This window comes from Juglans microcarpa x Juglans regia, chromosome 1D (assembly GCF_004785595.1).
Source record: "Juglans microcarpa x Juglans regia isolate MS1-56 chromosome 1D, Jm3101_v1.0, whole genome shotgun sequence".
NCBI lineage: Eukaryota > Viridiplantae > Streptophyta > Magnoliopsida > Fagales > Juglandaceae > Juglans > Juglans microcarpa x Juglans regia.
This window is the reverse complement of record NC_054594.1, coordinates 42,102,760-42,124,839: the sequence shown is the minus strand read 5'-3', so window position 1 is coordinate 42,124,839 and position 22,080 is coordinate 42,102,760. Positions and strand designations below refer to the sequence as shown.

The 22,080-nt window shown below is 34.5% G+C and overlaps 2 protein-coding genes and 1 long non-coding RNA gene across 10 annotated transcripts; all 3 read right to left on the bottom strand.

Moving 5' to 3' along the window:
• Nucleotides 1-1,816: 1,816 nt before the first annotated feature.
• LOC121262092 lies at nt 1,817-2,429 on the bottom strand. Its single transcript, XR_005940038.1, has 2 exons — nt 2,252-2,429; nt 1,817-2,141 (listed from the first exon to the last, which is right to left on the bottom strand). It is a non-coding gene; the product is annotated as an uncharacterized LOC121262092 (long non-coding RNA).
• Nucleotides 2,430-3,103: 674 nt separating this feature from the next.
• Nucleotides 3,104-6,311, bottom strand: LOC121260524 (inositol oxygenase 1-like). Its single transcript, XM_041162438.1, has 11 exons — nt 6,168-6,311; nt 5,588-5,690; nt 4,987-5,068; nt 4,662-4,866; nt 4,404-4,463; nt 4,263-4,315; nt 4,008-4,130; nt 3,854-3,923; nt 3,694-3,772; nt 3,517-3,598; nt 3,104-3,413 (listed from the first exon to the last, which is right to left on the bottom strand). Exons 1-11 carry the CDS (start codon nt 6,196-6,198, stop codon nt 3,387-3,389), a joined length of 915 nt encoding a protein of 304 aa, XP_041018372.1. The 5' UTR covers nt 6,199-6,311; the 3' UTR covers nt 3,104-3,386.
• A 6,961-nt stretch (nt 6,312-13,272) lies between these two features.
• On the bottom strand, nt 13,273-17,818 carry LOC121259574 (transcription factor bHLH87-like). Of its 8 annotated transcripts, none has more exons than XM_041161237.1 (6): nt 17,702-17,818; nt 17,463-17,557; nt 16,172-16,431; nt 15,788-15,883; nt 15,408-15,601; nt 13,273-15,271 (listed from the first exon to the last, which is right to left on the bottom strand). In XM_041161237.1, exon 6 carries the CDS (start codon nt 15,197-15,199, stop codon nt 13,832-13,834), a length of 1,368 nt encoding a protein of 455 aa, XP_041017171.1. In that variant the 5' UTR covers nt 15,200-15,271; nt 15,408-15,601; nt 15,788-15,883; nt 16,172-16,431; nt 17,463-17,557; nt 17,702-17,818; the 3' UTR covers nt 13,273-13,831. The 8 variants fall into 8 exon arrangements, with proteins under 8 accessions (XP_041017171.1, XP_041017177.1, XP_041017144.1 ...); XM_041161243.1 differs by having other exon boundaries at nt 16,172-16,203; XM_041161210.1 differs by having other exon boundaries at nt 15,788-16,431.
• Nucleotides 17,819-22,080: the final 4,262 nt, after the last annotated feature.

The window sequence follows — 22,080 nt, the reverse complement described above, 5'->3', positions numbered from 1 at the left end:
TAAACGAGTCTAATTGGATCTTGTCATGTGTGATTTTAAGTTGTACGTTTTACTTACGTTTCCTTTAAGTACACAAAGTATTTCTTTCTTTAAAATATATCATCAAAATCTATTCTTTTATTTTACATATTAACTTGTACAATACATCATACGTTAATTTATTATTTTTTCTCTATATTATTTAATTTTTTTAAAAATTGTTAATTCATTTCAAATATTTCCTCTAACTACTAATGATCACATCATATCTTTTGATATTTACAATATCTCCTCGATATTTTAAATTATTTAAAAAATAGATAAAAAAATTGAGAGTAAAGTTATATATATATATATATATATAGCCTTCTAACAACTTTGGCTAGAGTTTGTTTTTTGAACCAAACAAACTTGATTTATTTTTGTTTGAAAGTTTGAAAAAGTTATAATAATTAGTTTGAAAGTATTTATGTTTAAGTGATGTTTAGGAAGAAGATAAGATATGATGAAATGAAATGAAATGAGATAGTATGTGAGGAAAATTATTTTCAAACATCCCTTAAACTTCTGGATGCATAAAAGACAGATGCATAGACGAAGTGTTAGAGAGTGAATAAGAGACAAGAGATGAATGAACAGTAACCACAACATGTAGCGAGTTTATTGTAACCAATGAAAAATAGAAATAGAATAGATGATCTATTGGAGGAAACTTTAGTCATCTTTCTTTATATTTTATAGAAAATTGTATTTTACAAAATTCATTGTGAATGCCGTATTCCTAACTAATATATTTTCTTTAAGCAGTTAAATCCTGAACTTTGTACTTCAAACACCTCTCTAAATCCTTTTACCATTTAAATGGATCTTTGTAAAATATATATATAAATATAAATAAGGCAAATTTTTTTTTAATCTATCTGTGGTGAAATACTTATGATTTGGTTTGGTCGAGTGCTAGCAGCGATCTGGGCTGATTGAATGAAAAGAAGTTGAGTTTCGGGAGGTGAGAGAAGAGCTGGGTTAATCATAATTGATGCTAGGACCCCAACCACCTTGACTCTCATCTCCATGGATGGGCCCGCCATTCATAATTTATGCTTGAGTTTCGTCTCCATGGATGGGCCGGCCATTTATAGCCCAACGTACGTCATAGACTAAATGCATAAGTCCGTTATCTTCCTGACCTTTTTCTTTTGATCTGTTTTTTAAAGAGAGAAACACTACTACTCCTACCGATAAGTAGATACCGAATTTTCTTTTTATTTATTTATTTTAAATAGTTAAGGAATTATTTTTAATAAGTTTGTAAATTTTATTTTATTTTAAAAAATGTTTAAATTGATTTAAAAAATGTTTGAAGAAAAGAGAAAGAAAAATACCCATTTTTTGGTGGAAGTACTACAGCTCTTTTTAAAATATTTTGAAATACGTTAAATACAGTCTTGGTTGTACAAGATTTGCGTACTCTAAATGAAAAAGTAAAGTTCACTATTAAAAAAAGAGAACTTCTATAAATACAAAGAGATTATACAAAAGTAAATCCACAAACTGACGTAGTTTTATGGGATCCGTTAGATTTACTTTACAATAAAAGTAACTTTACAATATGACGTATCACATCAAGTTATATCAGTTTGTCGTTTACTTTTATGTAATCCTTTTGTAGCTAAAATATTTCTCTTAAAAAAATAATTTTTTATGTGGATCCTATATTTATTTTTTTAAAAGAGTGTACTAAAACTTTCATATTTTAAAAATGCAAGTATAATTTCTCATTATTATATATATAATATCACAAACTGCATAAATTCTTTTAGAGAGAAGATGGATCCACGAGGAAGTTCTTTTATTCATGAATAATTTCATTTGATTACAACAAACAAACATGCTAATTTATTCTCAGAAATCAAAGTGGTGTATAGACTGCAAATCGAGGGTTCAGAGGAGAATTGGTCATTCTCTATAGAAATTCCTTTTATTCATGATATAATGTATATACTGCTGCCTACACAGGTCTGGGCAGCATCTAAAAGATGGATATTGATACTAAGCTCAGGGAGTCCCATTCTGGGACTGTGTCTCGATGGGAGTAGCGCAACACTGGCAACACGACCCTGGTGGTGCAGGTGTGCAGCATACACAAGCAGGGCATATGGGTCCTGTAACTGAAACCCGAAACAAAATGAGATTTGTTCAATTAATTTTAAAAATCTTGTAGTCATGCTTGATATGAGTAATATTTATGATCAGGCGATAACGAGATTTTTACCTTCTTGAGTGAACCGAGCTGCATCGCATGTTACCATTGGAGATAAGATGATTGCAAACACGAAGAGGGTCACGAAAGCAGACCTCAAAGAGTTTCCAGCCATTTTCTTTTTTATGATGTAATAGATTTGCTAAGCTGAACACAAATAGAGTTTTATGGTAGGGTATATTTATACAGGTTCTCTTGCCTTACATCAAAATTCGGCACGGCATTTGGTTAGATCTCTACAGCTTTGTTTGAATGGGAAAATATTGATTTCCCACTCTCTAGCAATTATATAAGGTTACATTCTTCGACTTTGATGCATGCTAGCTTGTACAAATGGACATGATTGTGCTGATTGCTATTAAACAAAGCAAAGTCAATGGTCTAGTTTGATCGTAATTTGGCTATCTGTGCCCCAGGAGTTTTGACTTGACTGGTCTGAGATCTAGACCGAAGGTTCCCTCAGGCTCACGACGGCCGATCATTTAAAATCAACCAAAGGATTAGAATGAGCCGTGCACAGTCATTTTCATTGCAGACAGGATGCAAATCAATGGCTCACTAATTGAAGGGAAGAGCAGACAAATAGGAGGTTCCATTTATGTGATTTATGACTCGGAATGAACCTACCTAACTATGATCTTTTTTTAATTGGATTGTGCTTGACTTGACAATTCATGGCAATGGCCAATTCTGTTAACAAGAAAGGCTATTTCATTAAAAAAATGGATACATCAAACGATACGAATGAAAACGATAAAATTCAAGATGAAGAACACTCTTTCACATTCTCTCTACATTCATATTTATTTTATACATCCGGGGTGTGATTGGAGTTTGGGTCGGTTTACTTCCAAAAAAATATGATAAACCAATCCCAACACAAGCCATACAATTTTCATTGCTTACTAACTCTCAGAATAGCTTTGAAATACAAGAGAACATTATTTAAATGAGGGAGAATTGAAATTTCACGCAAAACATAGCTTTAAGCTTAATACGTACGTGATCACTACCATCAAAGAAAGGAAATAGTCAACTACAGCTAGGAAAGACATCTGATTTACCATTTTCCACAACTAGCTATAAAACAGGCAAGCACTCTGATGTATATCTCGATGATTCGTCAAACTTCAAATCCAGTGAGTTTTCACCATTTTAGCTTCGAGGGGAAGTACTGTAACAGCATAAACATGTTTGTGTCAAGAGTAAATTCCAACCAATAATGCAGGTGATAAAGGGAAGAACAATTAGCTTGATGATGCCCCCATGGTGCTCACCTTTTCAATGAGGGAAAGATAGTATGGCTTAACCTTTTCAACATCGATCCGAACCTTGCTCTTGCTATAAAGGTCATATTTGCTGTATGAAAAACGCACCCATAAAATGACATTTAGTGTGCACACTCAATTTGAAATGCAACATATCACTAACCAAAGAGAAGCATATTTTCTTACTTGAATATCTGGAGCCATTTCAGATTCTCAGCATCCTCCTCATTCATTAAGTGCTTATATGCCTCTGATCTATGTAATGCTGCAATACCAAATATGTCCATCAAAACGAAAGGGGCATGCTTGGATACAAGTTATGGCATTTCTTTGTTTTCTTACTCACCATAGAATGAGTGATATCTGATGATAAAAAGAGCTGCAGAAGGTAGAGTGGTTTGATTCTCCTTTGCCACCTGCAAAAGACATTTCAAAGTTGTAGATTTTCTTGTTGCAGTTAAAGAAAATTAAATGATTTGTTTAGGGTTTAAAAGATGTACCAAATACATGTAGTCATCGTGTCCCCATGACATCATCACGTTGTTGAGCCCACAGCCCTCAGCATAAACTCCACATTTAGTGTTGTAAGCCGGATTGCTGTAGTCTGGATTTTCCTTGAAATACTGTGGTTGGAATTTTAATATTAGATTAGATTTGATTGACCAACATCATTATTTTTCAAAAATACTCGGTCACTAGCTAGATGCATTGCAATCATGTGTTTCTTATTGCGTAAAATTCGCAGAAAGAATTACCTTGTGATGGACAACTGATTCATCAAAAGAACAGCCAACTGGGAATGTGTCACCTGCATTAAGGTTCATGATTCAGCAATTTGAAAATGTACTACTGAGAAAGGTAAAAGGAGATGCTACCGTTTATTTTCTCGAACTCACCTACAACAGCCCATTGAGGAAGTTCCCCAAAGCGAGGAAGAAGAAGTACCTTCCCAAGGTCTAAAACAAATCATACAAACCATATCAGCTAAGAACTCCTAAAAATAAGATCATATCAATTTTACAATACTTGCTGAGAGTCTGTCCATTAGCATGATGCATTTATGAGTAACACTAATACAAGTGTCTAATCATGAAATGGGCAACCTTCTAATCAATTTCCTGGCCAAAAAAAGAAAAAAAATCAAAGGAGTTTACCATGAATAAGGCCAGTTAGGTGCAGCCAATCATCATTGGGATAGTCCTTTCTAATTGCTTCAGCCGTTTGCAACAAGTGCTCGATTTGGGGCTCGTCCAAGTCCGGATCACTCTCATCAACAACTTCGTTGAGAAGTTCACAACATTCCCATATGCTCATCTCCACCCTGTCTAATTTGCCATACTCTTCCCTCATCTTTTTCACCTGTGCATTTAATTCAACTTATTGACAGAATATATGGGTTTGATACATTAAATTTTCTGTCACCGAGAAAAGAAATGACTTGGAAATGAAGTAAATGCACTGGCAGGGACATTTTCTTACAAATCCATAAGTCTGGTTAATGTGATTAGTTCTGTAGAAGCTTTCCACGCCTTCTTGTCTCTGACTTTCAGCATCATAGTCCCTGTTTTTGAGTTTTTGGTGCAAGATTATTATAATAACTACACAGTTTCACCACTACTTCTGTCATAACAAGGGAATTGGGCCGAATGTGTTGGACCTAATGTGCTGCCTGTGTAGTTGGGCCTTTGGCCCACTAATAGATAGACCAAGGGTTTAAGCTTCACCAATCATTTGTGATATGTTATAATCATAACAACTTAAAAGAAAATAACATCATCTTTGGGTTGGATCGGTTGAAAAAAAAAATGCAAATGACTAGATCTGCCAGATCTAAGTCTTGAAGATCAGAAAGACCTCTTTGTGATGGTTTTGCTCATAAACATGACGTTTGCAGATCATCAAACACGATCGATCCACTGCATATTTTCATGTTCTTCAGTAGTGAAATCAGTTTTCGACAGATCTCATAGCCTTATTTTTCAAGTTTTAGAGGCCCAAAAGGAAGTAGAAACATTACACTTTCATTTATGGATATTGTTAAGTTCCGAAACACGACAAATTTATGGAAAAAACTACAGACCTAAAGGTTTGGCCAAATGAATTGATCTGTGGCACAACAAATCCACCGTCCAACACCAAGTCTTTCTCGTCAGTAGGGACCTTTGTTTCCTCTGCCTCCACTCCTGTAATTTAACAAAATAAAAATAAAAAACAAAACAAAAAACTATTTATGGAATTAAATGTACTTTTTTTTAGCCAATATTCGATTTTCCTTTTTATTAATAGCACGGTTGACGAAAAAGGATTTAAGAATATTAAATTAAAAAATCTTGAGAATGCATATTTAGAGATTAAAATATTAATTTAAAAATTAGAAGAAAATACCTAGTAATATATGATAAATACTGACCAAATGATTAGAAATTATAACAATTTAAAAAAAGGAAAAAGAGTTGAAAATTTTCCCAACTCAAGTTGCTCGATGAGGATATATAGTCATCCAGATTAATAAACAAAAATATAAAAAAAAAATATGATCAAATGGGCAGATTTAGAGATTAATTTTATATATAAAAAAATATATAAAGATGTAAAGAACTTATAAACAAAAAATGAACAAGAAAAAAAAAAGAAAAAGGAAAAGAGTAGAAAAAATTTACCAAACTCAGGCTGCTGAACAAGGATAGTCATCCCGAATCAAAACAAAACCATACAACCTCAACAAAAAGAAAGAAAAAGACAGAAAACCTAATATATGTGATGAAGAGTTTGAGTTTTAATTGCATTGTGAGTTTGATAAATGGTTGGTATTTATAATTGGCCGGAGAGTCCTTCCCTGAGAATTCGCAGGTCCCGAGTCCTTACCTGAAAATCTCAGTTTTCCTACTTTACTTCTATTTCCATTTTCCACATATTAAATCAGATTTTTATATTATTTACGACAAAGTAAAATAGAAATAAAAATATCAAAGAACTAGAGATAGATAGAGGCAGAGAGATAAAGTTGGAAACTGAAAGGACTCCCATGCAAGTTGGAAATGGAGAGAGAGAGAAATGAGAGATGAGAGATGTGAGAGAGAGAGACCATGCTGTGGTGATTAGCTGGCTAATCAGGTATCCATCTGTTTTATTGATAATTATATTTCTGTCATGGGACCCACGGGAGCAATATCTTTGTCACGGCTGAGTCAGCTTGGAGTTGGAATTCACAATCGCTTGAGGGTCACGCTCTCTTCTGTGGGGCTCACCTGATGTGGCATCCAGTCATATTTGAGAATTCATGCGATTGTTGTTTCCACTTTCCAGCCACCTGCTGTTTTTCGTAACGCCACCGCACTTTGTTTCCTTACCCCAACACTCTCTCTAGTTCTGACGATGTACGGCACTACGGCATCTATGGTCGAGCAACGTTTCCCACAGTGGCACAGCCCAGGGATTACACGTGTCTAATTAGACCCCTGAACAACAAGATGGTAGGGTACTATTGGACTGGCCACGAAGGGGAAGAGTCGAATGTACTTTGTGGTACAATTAATTTCGATGTTTTTGGCCAATGATTTGTTGACACCGAAGTTTTTTTTTTTTACAATCGGAAATATATACTTCCATGTCTTCATCAACTTGTGATAAATTAAGACATCTCTTTCAATAAAAAATTAGAGAAAAAAATTCAAACTCTATTGCGTTAAGCATCTATATCCTCTCATAGTAATGGCATTGGAATGGGCATTTGTTCTAGTTAGTCAATTTTTACCTAAATTATTCTCATTCTTATCTACATTGAAAATATAAACTTGACTTTAACCGTATGGGTTCAACAGATATGTTGAGAAGTGTCTTTTAGGCAAATAATATAATATTCTTATTTTCTCTCTATGGTTTTGATTATTTTAACATTATTTCCATTTTCTTGAGTGTCTTGGTAGTTTCATTTTTATTTGTAGCACCTTTCTCATTCTCTTCCTCTATTTTTAGGTTGATAGATGGGTTTCATGCATTTTAATGTATAGCTTGTTGGGAATTATGGAAAAAAAAATTCAAAAAATATATAAAATATAAAAATATTTTATTATTATAAAAAATAATGTAGCTAATCCAATATATAATTCAGATTTTGATTGATTAGCAAAAACAAAACGAAAAATAACGTATTGATCGATTTTTTTCTAAGATTTTATCTTAATATTTTTTAGATAAATTTTTTTTATCAGTTATTATTCACTATTCTATATCATACACATCATAAAAAACATTCTCATACTTTATAAAAAATATTTTCATACCTTTTAAAAAAATTATAAATATGATATGTGTGAGTGAACGTATGTAAATCCCTTCTAAAAGCATTGTCAACGGATTTGGTAAAATGAAGAAAAGTCTAGAATTTGAATGGATTGAGAGTTAAGATGCTGTCAGTGGATTTGGTAAAACTCAAAACTCAAGTTTTGAACTACAGAAAATTTAGTTTCATCTTTATATTTGAAGATTCACTATTTATAAGTCTATTCTATTATTTTATTACAAAATACAGGAGACTATTAGTTTGAGTTTCAAAATTAATTTGTGAAATGTGTTTGTTGGATAATTTGGTTGAGAAAAAATTAGTTGTTAAATAATAATTTAAATATCAAATTAAATTATTAATGTACATATAGTTGGTGTAATTGTAAAATATGAAAAAAAATTAAAAAATATTATTATTAAAAAAATAATATTATATTATATTTTGATAAATTCAATTACTAATCTAATATGAAATTATGTATAGAGAAGTTTTAAATTTATAAAAAATACATACTTTTCATTCATTTTAAAGATAATTTCGATAATGTCAATATTAATGCTATGAGATACATGTAATATTTGGAGCGGGTATGTAATGTGACGTCATGACATGTAATGTCATTTTCATCCAGCTGTTACTCCGCTGGCCATACGTACCAATTATTTTCTTGCACAGAAGTCAATGTGCAGAGTTGCACAGACAAGTAGGCATTCTGACCCCACGACCTACAATTTCAATTTGTCACATATTCTTAGACAAATACACGTATAGTTTAATTAATTAAAATATCATGTAGTTTCAGCGACCAAGGACAGTAAAATTGGATAATATAAATTTATAACTCCCTCAAAAATATCTCCATGCCTTGCCTTCACGGCTGCCACTTGGACGGCTATCTATTTTTCACCTTTTATTTTGATGAGAAAATCATCTGTTTTTTGATTACTAGTCAACAACAACTCAACCTTCATCTTTCGGCTAAAATGAAAAAGAAAACCAAAACGAAACCGATCCATTTGTTAGCAAATTGTTTCGTATGAATGATAGTTTTACACGTGTATATATATATATATATATATATATATATATATGCTTTGTATAGGATGCAAATAAATGGTTAAACCTGCAGATGTTCTTCAAAGTTTCATTCTTTCCGCAGGCGGCAGGACCTTGAGATATTCAATCATGGGATTAACTGGAGGAAGTTGTGGTTCTCCTGCTTGCTAGCCTTCAGGTACTCCTTTATCTGCCTCTACAGTGAGAGGGGAACATAACCTTCGGGAAATGACGTCGGCGGTGGGGGAGCTAGAGATCACTGCCCACACAGTATTACATAATGAAAATACTCTAGCTGCAGGTCGTTTAACTATCACAGCAGACACATGTCGTTTAGCATCAAGTCAAAAGTCTGAGAATGGTTAATATTGTTCATTTCATATATTCTTATATTTTGATTATTATTTCATAATTCTCAGTAAATATTTCCTATTATTAGAAAATTACCATTTATGGTAGATAGCAGTTAGTTTGTTACGAACAAGTGTATATATTTAGACCATCACTGTATAGTGCAGGGACTTTTTTCTTTTTAGAGGAATATTCATATTTTCTCCATCTCCTTCGTATAAATGCTCTCTATTTTCTCTTCATTCTAAACCAAGTGTTCAACGAGAATTCAGATTTACAATTTATGAGAAAATAAAAGCCAGACTTATTGTCAAACAACGACCCAATTTAACCAATTATATTGGCTGCAGGGACAAACATGATGAAATCTTTCTTTTGCTAAGACAATAAAATAAGAAACTTCCTATCATGGTCTTGCGTTCTTACTCTTTGCTTCCATAGGCAGACATAGTTTGTCATAGGGATGTAACCGGTCCGGTTTTGAACAAAATTTAAGACCGAACCAGTATGTACTAATTTTTTATTTTTCATAACTGATTACACTCCGATTACTCTTCTAAATTGGTACCTCCGGTTTTACCGGTTTCCTATCCGTTCCGGTCCAGTTTTTCGATTTTTTTAAAATGTAAAAAACATATAATAAAGTGTTACATCTTATGATAAAATGTTATTAATAATTTAATATATATATTATGTTTAAAGCATATGATCAATTAATTTTTCATCTTTAAGATTAAACTTTTATTTTATAAATTATAATATCATTATCTAATATATAATTATATTAATAACATATGATCAAACAAATTACAAATGTTCATATTTAAGATTAACATTTTATGTTATAATTTATATCAATTATAATACGAAATTATTTCATATATGATATATAATTATTATAATTATATATAAAAATTTAATATATAATTATATTATATATTTTTTTTTTGTGTAATATATAAAATTAATTTATATATATATATATTTTTTCCAACCAGTCCGGTTTGGTCTGGTTCAGTCCCAGAAACTACAGAACCGAAACGGGACCAGATCCGACCGATTTTCATAATATAAGAACTGGTTCTAGACCGGACTGGTTCAAAACCGGATAAAGTCCAGTCCGGACCGATTTTTCGGTTTAAATTTACATCCTTAATTTGTCAGGATTTAGTGATAGAGAAAACGAGGATCACGATGATCCTTACTATAATAAATCGTGATGAACATACAAATGACTCAATGGGTTACCGGCCTGGACACAAATTCAAGTGCTATTCACGAGTTGAAATGATTTCAAGCATTTTTATCTTTCAATCATATTGTCACAATGAGAGAACTTCTAGAGATAAAGAAAGTTTATTTGCGTTGTAAGGATGCTAGATCAATATGATCTACAGATTGCTTTACTTCCTTAAAATCAACGAGTCTCTTTAGCAACCATCGATTCCAAGGCTGCAATCTAATTACTTTCAGCATCAATTGCAGAAATGAAAACAAATAATTCGATAACAACCACATGAAAAACGGAGAAGATTCCACAATCAAAACATACTGGCATGAACTGCATGCATGGGAGTGCCAATTAACCTCCCATGCAGGCAAGCTTGCCAAGATTCTAAGGCTGTTCACTTTCAGCGCAATGCGATAAAAAAGATGAGAACTTTTAAGGCACTGTATGATATTACATGGTATGACTAGACTACCTTAAGCCCAAAACCCACCAAAATCAGGAAAACGTTGCTTGGGATCAAGCATTCCGAGACAGTAGTACCGAAACCCAAGTTACCAGAAGATTTTTTCCCTTATCTTGCTTGTCCAAAAGAAAGAATAATGCTACTCGACCATTTCAAATTTATCGCTTAGATAGTATGTGATGCCACGTAATTTATTAAAAAATTTAAAAACATAAACACAAAAAGGTAAATAGAACCTAAAATTTAAATCTTCCTATTTTTATAGTTTCAGATGTCTTTTGATTTGAATATATTTTTGTATGTATTTTTTTTTTTTTTATAATAAACCACGCGCGTGGCCCTACATGGCCACGTCAAGAAGCTGTCCATTTGAACAGTAAGTTTTAAATGACCCAATAGCATACTAAAAAAAAGTACCAACATCTTGTGTAAGCCACCACCATCGATGGTGGCAGTCCCGTGCATGTCCACCACTGTTGTTGGCACTGCTGGGTACCTTGATTGAGAGTAAGCAGTGCTGGGTACCTTACTAAGCACACATCTTTGCAAGCTTTGTAATTAAGAAAACTAGAATATGTAGTGTAGTGAAGCCAGGGATCAATTTATTCGAGAAATTCTATGTTAAACATACATGCATGCATGTTTACGAACTCTGTTGTCGGGTACTACGCGTCAAACAGGTTAATCGAGAAAAGTGAAGTTTATAGTTTAGGAGTTACTGGTTGAGATAATCACATGAGGTAGACCTCCCATGGCAAAAAATTATGAGAATACACGAGGATGATAAGTAAATAGGTGAGTCTCGTGCTCGCTAAAGGTGATATTCAAAAGATCGTAGATCCGAGATTGCGGGGAGATTACGGCATTGGCTCTGCCTGGAAAGCTGTTGAAATAGCAACGAAAAACTTGCTCAAAAGGCCAACCAAGAGTCAGGTAGCAACAAGACCAAGGATTCGTTTAGACAATGAGATGATAAGAAATATAGATAATTTGTTAATAGTAATGAAATTGTTTGAGCTAAAATATTTTATAGGATTTTGCAAAATGATAGAGAAAAAGTTAAATAAAAATATTATAAAGTTAAAATATTGTTAGAATATAATTTTTTAATATAATTTTTATTTTGAGATTTGAAAAGATTAATTGTTTTTTGTGATTTATTTGGAAGTTTGGGAAATTTGTTTTGATTAGATGAAAAAATTAAAAATTTAAGAAGTTAAAATTAAAAAGTGTTTGTGTTTAAATGATATTTAGATGTTGAGATGAGATGAGTTGAGATTATCTATGAAACCAAACGGGACCTAAAGGAGTAATGTTTGGGCCTAGCACGACCAGAGGATGGACATGAGAGTCAATCGAGAGATCCAGTCCAAATGACAGACGTACTAGGCCTTAAACATAAGTGAAACGTTGGGGCTGATAAGAGTCCGACCATACTGCTTACTGGGCCTTGGGCCTTCAACAAAATAGAACAAAAATGAAACAAAAATGAAACAAAAGTTAAAAGGAGCAACGGTCCAAGGAACTAGTTACAATTGGCAATTGCAGATAGCTGAAACCAATCACAATAAGACATCTGTAATGCGTACAGTTAGGGAGATGCCTTCTTCTTTAAGAGCTACTTTGGGCAGCTCATGAGAAAATGTAGCTATCCTGATCAGCAAGCAACTGCATGACAACCGTATAAGTTACAAAGTCAAATCTCTCCCACTTGCGAAAGCCAACAAAACATGAATGTGTAAGTTGTTTATAGCACACGCAAACTGCTTATCTTGAGGCCTTTTGTTGAATTAATAGAAGAAAATCCAAGCGGGAGATCTGGTTTCTTTTCACAACAGATTCTAAATTTAGCAAACAATCCCAACCACAATAACCTCTTTGATCCAAGCAAAAACCAAACTCTTTCCAAACCTTACAGACCCAAAAAGACCCACATTTTAAAGCTCAGACGTCACTATTTGAGTTTTTGAGGTGATCATAGAGTTCATGCCTCAGACTCTGCAAAGAGTGCAGCAGAGGTAGGGGTTTTAGATGAAGAAAACATAGAAAAGGGTTTTATAAAGAAGCCCATGAGCGAACAATAAAGCATAAACAAGTACTAGCAAGGCTGTGAGATTTATGAATAATAACATACTCACCAGGTGGCCTAACCAATGGAAATTTTGGAGTTTTTAAATGGAGATATGGCCAGGGCGGCCAGCCAAAAAAAGAAGCATAAACACGTGCTAAGCAATGAGGTTGGGGTGATTTTCAAGGGCACGCTTTGGGTTGAATCAAGGAGACAGGACCACTGCTGGGCCTCAATTCTTAAGAAGAATGTCTTTTGCATTGCTTAGGTAACAGATTAACATCAGAATAACATAGATATAATCAACAAAGTGAGCTTTAACTACATAGATCGCATTAAAATAATTGATTATACAACAAAGTGACAATCACTTTCTTGCCCCTCAGCTTAATCATAAGTAGTATCATTGCTAAGCCTTTCTGTGCAGAAAAAGGGTCATGAATGGCTTGGCTATGTTCACATGATTAATTGCCACTTCCACTATGATTATCTCTTCCTTCAAAAACAAAACATAATAACAGTGGAGGCAGGAAAACAACTAGCTAGGGAGAATGGCGCAGCCAAAAAGCTAGATCTCTCGCTGATCTTGGGTGGTGGGTCTTGTGATGGAGATAATTAAAAAAAGCCACTATCGGCCTGAGTTTTGAACTCTAGATCACGAATATATAATAATCAGAATTTTGATCATGTGGATCACAGAGATTAGATTTTGTGTTTTTGGGTAGGAAATGGGATTTGGATGTTAATCATTGGTGCTGAAATGATGATGGATATGATTAGGGGTCTTTGGTTAAATTTTCTTAATGTACTTGAAGGAGATTTGATAAATACCAATGATTTTTTTTTTTTTCTTCTGGATAATAATATTTTTCAACTCTTTGGATAACGGTGGATATGATTAGGGTTTTGGTGTGGGAAATAGGTTTGCATGGGAAAAGAGGGATTGAAAGAAAAGGCGAGGTCTGCAGGGGGGCAATTCATCGAGTCAAGTTTCTGGCCTAGATTTTCCAATGCTTTGACTTGTGACCTGAGAAACTTGAGGTAGTTTGCAGCCTCATCAAGCATTGATGCAGTGTCCATCTTGTTCCCACCGGGAACCAGTCTCTGCAAAACCCTAATTCTCTCACTGATCCTCTCCCTCCTTTGCCTTGCAGCCACAGTTTGCGGATCCGATGATATTCGGACATTCTTCCTCTTGGGCTTCTCCACCACATCCATACCCAAGTTCACTGGCCTAAAAGCCGCAGCCCGATAAATCATCTCCTTCATTTGTGCAATGGCCTCTGGATCAGGTTCTTCGACGGAAGAGGATACCGACGAACTTGACTGCTGGAAGTTGATGTTGGATGTGCTGGGACACTTCTCTGATCTGGGCTTCTTGGGTTTTGCCGGAATCTCAGAAATGAGTTTAAAACCACCTTCTGTAGTAGAATCAGTGTGAAGAAGATCAAAACTACAATTTGGACCAGCTTTGATCTCACCTTGATCATTGATTCTCTTTGTAGAACCATGCTTAGATTCTCGAAATTTTCCATGGTTTCCATAAAGATCCGAGGAACTTTGCGATGCTCTCTTTTCAATCTCGTTTACTGGGCAGCGCATGTTTTCTTTTATTGCATTGGAAGCATCATTCTCGCACTCTCCTGATGAAACTGCACCAATAGAACCAAAGTTCCATAAATTTCTGCAGTCAGAGAAAATAGTGGAAATCCCCTCATCTTCGGCCGACGTGTCTGTGTTGCTAGTAGTAGCTGAGAGCAAGCAATCCAACGACTCAAGAGAGCATGTCGGTACTGGAGGCCTTCCATTTTGTAAGCCGTTGACCTCTTGTGATTGTTTTGCCATGCTAAAATCAGCATTTAAACCGCTCGAAGGATTCATTGTGCAAGGCCTTTTGATCATCAAAGTGGAAGGACATAATTCAGATGTTAAATCTTCTCCCGGCCAATGTGTCCCAGCATCTGTTGCCAATCTCATAGCTTCTTGGCGGTCGGATAGGTTCATGTTTGACACTACCTTCATTGAATCCGACGTGAGAGTTGGTGGCTGAACCATTACCCTTGCTATTTCAGAATTTGTAAATACATGAGATGTTTGAGCCTCTTGGAGCGCCTGGATAGGATTGAAAACGCTTGAGTTTTCGCTGGACAAAACCAAACTTCCTTGAACCCTTTGTTGATACCACGAGGATGGTGTGTTTGTAACAACTAGTGAGCCATCCCAACCCAAACCGTCCATTGATTACAGAAATGTTCGATATGACAAAGATATCTTACAAATTTAAAATGATGAAAAGCGTACTTCCAATACCTGTAAATCCATATTGTGGAGGAAATGAATATGAGACCAAATCAGAGAAGTTTATATATATTCTTCAAATATCGTTGCCATAGAGAAAACATAATAAATTAATTAATTTGAATTATAGCCTTTTATAAGACATCACATACCAATTCCAGATTCAGCTCCCTTCCAGACTGCAATCGAAGGACAGGCCAACTGAACATCAAATATTTTTTCTGTCTGTTTGATGCCAATAAAAGAAAGAAATTAACCAAGCCTTAGCTTCATATATATCACCTTTTGCATAAGCCGGTTCTGGTACTAAGCACTTTCAGCTTTAATCCAATACGACGAAAACTGTTATCAGAAAAACAGAACAACCGGTACTGCAAACGTCAGTTTTAGAACCCATAGTTTTTTCCAGTACCATATATGGGGGACTATCCGAAAGAAACTCGAAGGAACTGCTTGAAGAACCCATGTAAGAGAAAACAAAGGAAAATAAAAGCATCCCATAAAGAAAAACAAGAGAATTACGAGTACCTATCATGGAATCGAGTTTCTCTGATTCAAGTTTTACTCAAAACAGAAGACTCAAAGGAAATACAGCAAACGAAGATTTCTTTAACCTTGAGCTGCCTGCCATAGAGGACCAATATTGATACAGTGCTTTGTTTTATATATTGAATGGTATATATGCTTATATAGATGGGAAGAACATATAAATATGTAAAATGTAAGAAAAGGAGAAGCCTAATAAAATATAGTTGCAACTGTTGAAACAAGTGTAATGGGTTTGAAAAAGATAAGGCTTTTTAGTCAGTTTGGTGGGTGTGTAAGAGTATATTTTTGCAGACGGGGAGAGAGCATGAGATTTCAGAGAAGAATTTTAAAATCTTAAATAGTTTAATTGGGGAAAACTCTGACCTCCTTTTGTTGCTCATGGTATTCCATGCGCACTGTAAAGTTTCAATAAAACTGCAGTGAGAAAGAAAGCATCTTTTAAACAGAACCACTTTCTTCCTAAAAGGAATTCCCAGCTTAATCATAGTTTTAATCATAGCCTTTACTGCTTCACTTTCTGCTACAGTACTGTTTACTCGATGAAGATGTGCATGGTACCAATCTCTTCCTAATACCTCATCATGGTGTCTTGAACTCACTTTTAGTTCATATCTATATATAGACTGTATATACAGAGATGGGATGGGTTTAAATCTTATAATTAAACAATATATCACCTAAAAAGGCACAAAAAATAATGAATATGGTGTGACAAGAATTAAAGTGAGCCATCTTTTGTTCGACTAAATATAGGCTTTGTGCCCAAAAAGTTACCATTAATAGGGGAGTGTGCTTGTCTGTTTCATTTGTATGCTTCAAAGTGGGGCAGTAGATACATGTCAGATCTTTTTTAAATAACAGACTTATCTGGTTAGAGAAATTCGACTTATATGCCATTAAATGGTTGCAGCCCATCTAAGGTATTTAGAGAAAGTGTTCCATCTCATCTTATTATTATAATTTTTTTTAAATTTCTACATAAAATATAATAAATAATTCAATATTTTTAAATCTTAAAATAATAATAATATTATTAAAAATAATATTCTAACAATATTTTATTCAACTTCCATCTTTCATTTAAAATCATCTCATCTTATCTAATCTAATCCCTGAATCCAAACCAGCTTCTAATATTTGTACGGACAGCTTCTACTTAATAAATTATGATGGATGATACATCTTTAGACATTATAAGATTTGATTTATAACACATATTCAAATCGAATCTTGTCATGTCAATCGCCTGAATAGAGTGTCAACTGCATCTTTTTTGCATGATATGGTTGTCTGATTTCTACCGCTAAATAGATTAAATAGGTAAGTAACATTGGAGATGATAAAGAGTGAGATGAATACATGTTACAACCATTATAACATATAATATATATGAAAACTGGAAGAGGATCTGCAGGTATGATTCTCAGGAGTCAGGATCACCAATTTGAACATAAAACTGGAAGTGGGAGGTTTAGCATGATAAAAAAGACATTGCCAGGCGAGCAAAGGTGGCAGGCAGAGAAGAAGAAGATAGCATTATTAGCAGAGGCAATTTGCTAACAGGGTTTTGTCTCTTCAAAACCTTGGTTTTTCTCGTTTTCTTTCCACTCTATTATACCAAAAAGAGAGAAGAGAGAGAAGTTCTAAGACCTACCCACATGCGACCCATGATTACAGCTCACTAATGGGTTCCCCTGGAAATTTGCTTATCTCTCTTATTGTCAACTCGCATGTGTTTCTTCACCACCTCTGCAAATCAAGATACAAATAAGTGAAACTCAGATTTCCTGCAAGAAATCCTCTGAAAATCCATTGAAAGAGAGAAAGAGACAGAGAGAGACTGGAATATAGAAAGAGAAAATAACAGCAGATAAAGAGCTTCTTATTCCTAACCTTGATCATCACCTCTTCTTTCGTCTCTTACTTGGCTAATTTGAGTATCCCAATTCGTATATCACAAAATATGGGGGGGAAAAAGAAAAACAGAAGATTTCATAAAAGATAGTCAAGAGAAAATGGAGACCTGATTTATATACAGACTGGTGGTGATAGAGACAACTTAAACGATTGCTTTAAGAGTTGACTCAATGCAGGGCGATTTGTCTCCAAATTTTGACCCCATTCCTATTTAAGTTCGAATTAGAGATGTCAAAACGACCTCAGGTTGGAACATAACACATGGACTTCTTTTTTTCTTTTTTCTTTTTTTCTATTCCTGAATTAGTCTCCATGTATCCTTTTTAGTGTATATATACTATATGTCAAATCATTCAAAAAAAGAAAATGTGTATTATATGAGAGTGTAATCTGTTCTTGAATTTTAAATTGATGAATTGGGAGACAGCAAATAAGAGTAAAACAGGGCAATATATATTTCTCCCCACTTGTCACGTACTACGCATTTTATTATTATATACAGAAAATTTTAAGATAAATGTTAGGTTAAAAAATTTATAATTGACATAATTTTATACGATATATTAAATATGTTTTATAATAAAAATAATTTTATAATTTAATATATTTGTATCAAATCATTTCGGAGTTTATTTTTATAAAATAATTTTATAATTAAAGTATTTATCAAAACTTAATAAACATATTTGCCTAGGAAAGAATTTTAACGATTTTCTTACGAAAAAAATTCCCTTTCACCTTATAATTTATTCAAATATTAAAAAAAAAAAAAAAAAACTCCTGTGTCTGTGAATTTACTCGTCAGAGAATTCCCAGGTACAGTAGATGTGAATAGGCGAAGAAAAATCGATCGGAAAGACTATTAGTTCTAGTTCAAAATTTAGTGGGCCCTCTCTTGGGCCTTGGTGGTGAAAAAGTGGTCCCTCGCTCTCTCTCTCTAATGTCAAAATCGCAATTAATGCCATATGCACCCTCCCGCGTTATTTTTGGCTTTTCTAACAAAACAAAAAAAGGGTACGTGCTTAAGCTGTCGGCTTATGCAATTTGACGTTTGGATGGTAAGAATATTTAAGAATATTTGGAAATAATAATAAAAAAATAAGAAATAATAATAATTAAATATTAAATAATAATAATAAAATAGGTAAAAAATAAAATAATATAAAAAATACTAATTTGAGATGAGTTGAGTTACTCTTGGCTCGATTCAATTAATTCTCCTTTCGATTCGGCTCGGCTCGTCTCGTCACGTCGACCATCTCTAGTCTCTTCGCCTCTTGCTCTTGTGTCCCTTTCAATAGGCTAAAATCTAAACGACTGTTAAGGGACCCACGGTTTCCCCTTCTTTCTTCGTATTATTATTACGGCTGACACGTGAACTCAACGATCTCATTCAGATGTGGCACTGCACTATTGGTTGGACAAGTGATAGGATAGCATCCTCCCACGTGGGAAACCGAAACAGTGGAGCTGTAACTGGGACCATTGACTGAAAGAAGTCCAAATTCAATTTAACATTATCTTCCATGACATGACTCCAATCAGGTTCTACGCCCTCTCATTTGATGTAGATGTTGCACTCCATCTCCATCCTTTTTAATTTTTTTTTCCTAATCTCACCGTTTAAATGCAAAAAATAACATGAATGAATTTATAATAAGAGTCGAAAATCATATCAAATAACATCAGTTTATAAATTAAATTTATAATTTTCTTTGTGATTTAATGATATTTTTCGCTCTTTAAATAGGTCCGAGAATTGAATCCTTGTGCCCCAACTTGTTTATATAAAAGCACACAATAATATGAGTTTCATGTTGGCATACCAAATATGGATCGGGGCATTTTTTTATGTTATCGTCAAAAAACCATCCTCTATTATTATTCTTATTATTATTATTATTATTGATAAATTACACAAACAATTGTGGGCCCAAAACCTAGAATCAATCATAGTCCTGTTCACTCGGAGATGACATCTGGAGGGAATTAATAGGACATTGGACTATGGTCATGCGATGGACCGACGTGTACACCGAAGATAACCACCTTAAAGTAAAAGCATGGCCCAAGTGTCGGGGTTAGCCTAACCAAAACATGGCCCATTGCCAACGCTGTAATAACAATATTATTAATGCTATTTGACACCTTAAACTTGTAGAAGATATGCCAAACGGGCATTGGGATGGTGTCGGCACAGACCAGATGGGGGGGACGGATGTGACCGGTGACCACCACCGCCGAAGAGGAGGAATTTTACAACGGCAATGCCGACTTGTCGCGGTCGATGATGTAGCTGACGATCACTAGATTCACTACCCACTTTGGATGGCAGTAAAGTTCCTCCAATGTATGTGTAGTGCATGCACACAAGTTTCCTTTCTTCGTTTTCTAGAACTTGGTATAAATAATCGTGGAATCCGACCAAAAAAAAGAAGAAAAGAGAAGGATAACCCTCCCTGGACTTCACAAGCTGGCTTCCTCAGGGAATGATGCTGACTGCTGAGTTTCTGACCCTCACCCCACGTGCATCAGACACCAGGCCCACTGCCCTGATCCATCACTGGAGTCTGCAGTGGAGTCCAGAGCATACATTATTTGGGTTGGATCTCGTTGATTCTATTTTGTCTCAGTCTATGCTCAGCCCATAATAAGAGTGGCTTTGTTCAGCTAGCCTACCCAACATAAAATTACAATAGAGTCCGATCTATAACAACGAAAGACCCCTTAATATCCAAATCACACCCATTAAGGTTTTGTTTGGATGTTGAAGTGAGTTGAGTTGAGTTGAGATGATAAAATATTATTAGAATATTATTTTTTAATATTATTATTATTTTAAGATTTGAGAAAGTTGAATTGTTTATTATATTTTGTATTAGAATTTGAAAAAATTGTAATGATGAATTGAAATTAGTTGAGATGACTTATACTTCCAAACGAAGCCTAAGTCACGAGATTTCAGAAATATAAAGTTTGTAGATTGACGTAATTAGATGTGATTCCTTAAAAAAAAATTAAATAATTTCATCATATCAAAATAAATCACATCAATTTGTAGATTTTATTTTGTGAGATTTCTTTATAAATCAAATATTTCTCAAAAGGGAAAACCTGGAGACTAGCTGGTCTGGAGGCAAGCCATAACCAGCCCTCCAATCTCATTTTGTCATGTTAGCATGTTATGTGATTAACTATGTTCTTGCCTGCACCAAATCTCATCCCTTACCCAAACTTCTCCTCCCCCACCCCCCCCTCCCCATCTTGTGCATCAGGTTTCGGTGTTTCGATTTCGGTGCATAAGGTTTTTGTGAATGAATAAGGATGGGATTGGAATCGATTGGAGTTGAATTGGAAGAGTTGGTCCAATCAGTGATTGGTTAATTGATTTTTTTTTTTTTTTTTTTTTTTTTGGTTCTCTTTATTTTGTTGCCTTTAAAGAAGCCTATGGTGGAATCGATGTTAGAGGCATTGGGCGAGGTCAATTTCCAGGTCATTGCTTGATTTTGGGGGCTGCTGGGTTTGCATCATAGACCTCATTGTGCGTTGTTGTGCGGAAACCGATTAGTTTTCAGTTGGCATTTGAAAATATGAGTTTTGGGTATTGGGTCTGCTGGTACTTAAAAAGAGAAAAGTTTTTATGTGCTTATGAGTTGAAAACTCCATTGACATGATTAAGAAAGGGCTAGCTGCCTTGACAATGAAGCTGCCCTTACAAATTAACAGTGGGCCAATTTTAGAGGGAGGGAAGATCTCGAAAGGAAAATCAGATTCTTTAGAGAGGGGAACATATTCGGTGCAATGTGTCTCCCAGCAGTGAGTTGTGCTATTACTTGCAGTAATAGAATGTAATCAACTAATTTCCCTTCTATTGTGCTACAGACCCTTCATCTTACGTGTAGTCAGCCTGTTGGTAGGCTGTTTTTTGCCCAACAGCAACAGAGCTGTTGCAAAGCGTTTCTCTTCTCAAAATAGTATTAAGCTATAATTTCTCGCCAACCTTATTTTTGATAGCTTTTTTTCCCAATCTTCAAAAGAGCTTTACGGCCTAAGCTCTTAGAAGCGTAGAAAAATTTATACATCAAATCACAGTAAAGAGCTCTTTTAGTTTTAGCCCCTTGATTTTTTTTTAAAAAAAATACTAGTAATAAAAGTTCTAAGAAACCCAGAAATCTGCCGGCCCATACCAAGGTTTTTGTGTTAAGCAAGCCGTAAAGATGTCCAAGAAGAAAGAGGGGGTTGGGCCCACTATCACAAGTAAAAGCCACGTCCAAAAGGTTTAATAATCTATACCCAAAAGCAATAAACTCAAGCCGAAGGCATATGGCCTTGTGTATAACACTCAAATCTCTAAA

Excerpts from the sequence above, each read along its gene's own strand:
- LOC121260524 (XM_041162438.1), bottom strand. The coding sequence starts at position 6,198 with ATGACTATCCTTGTTCAGCAGCCTGAGTTTG. Across the intron at positions 3,773-3,853 it reads CAGATATCACTCATTCTATG|CATTACATAGATCAGAGGCA; the intron begins GTGAGTAAGAAA and ends TTGGTATTGCAG. Across the intron at positions 3,599-3,693 it reads AAATGGCTCCAGATATTCAA|CAAATATGACCTTTATAGCA; the intron begins GTAAGAAAATAT and ends TTTTTCATACAG.
- LOC121259574 (XM_041161216.1), bottom strand. The coding sequence starts at position 15,199 with ATGGACGGTTTGGGTTGGGATGGCTCACTAGTTGTTACAAACACACCA.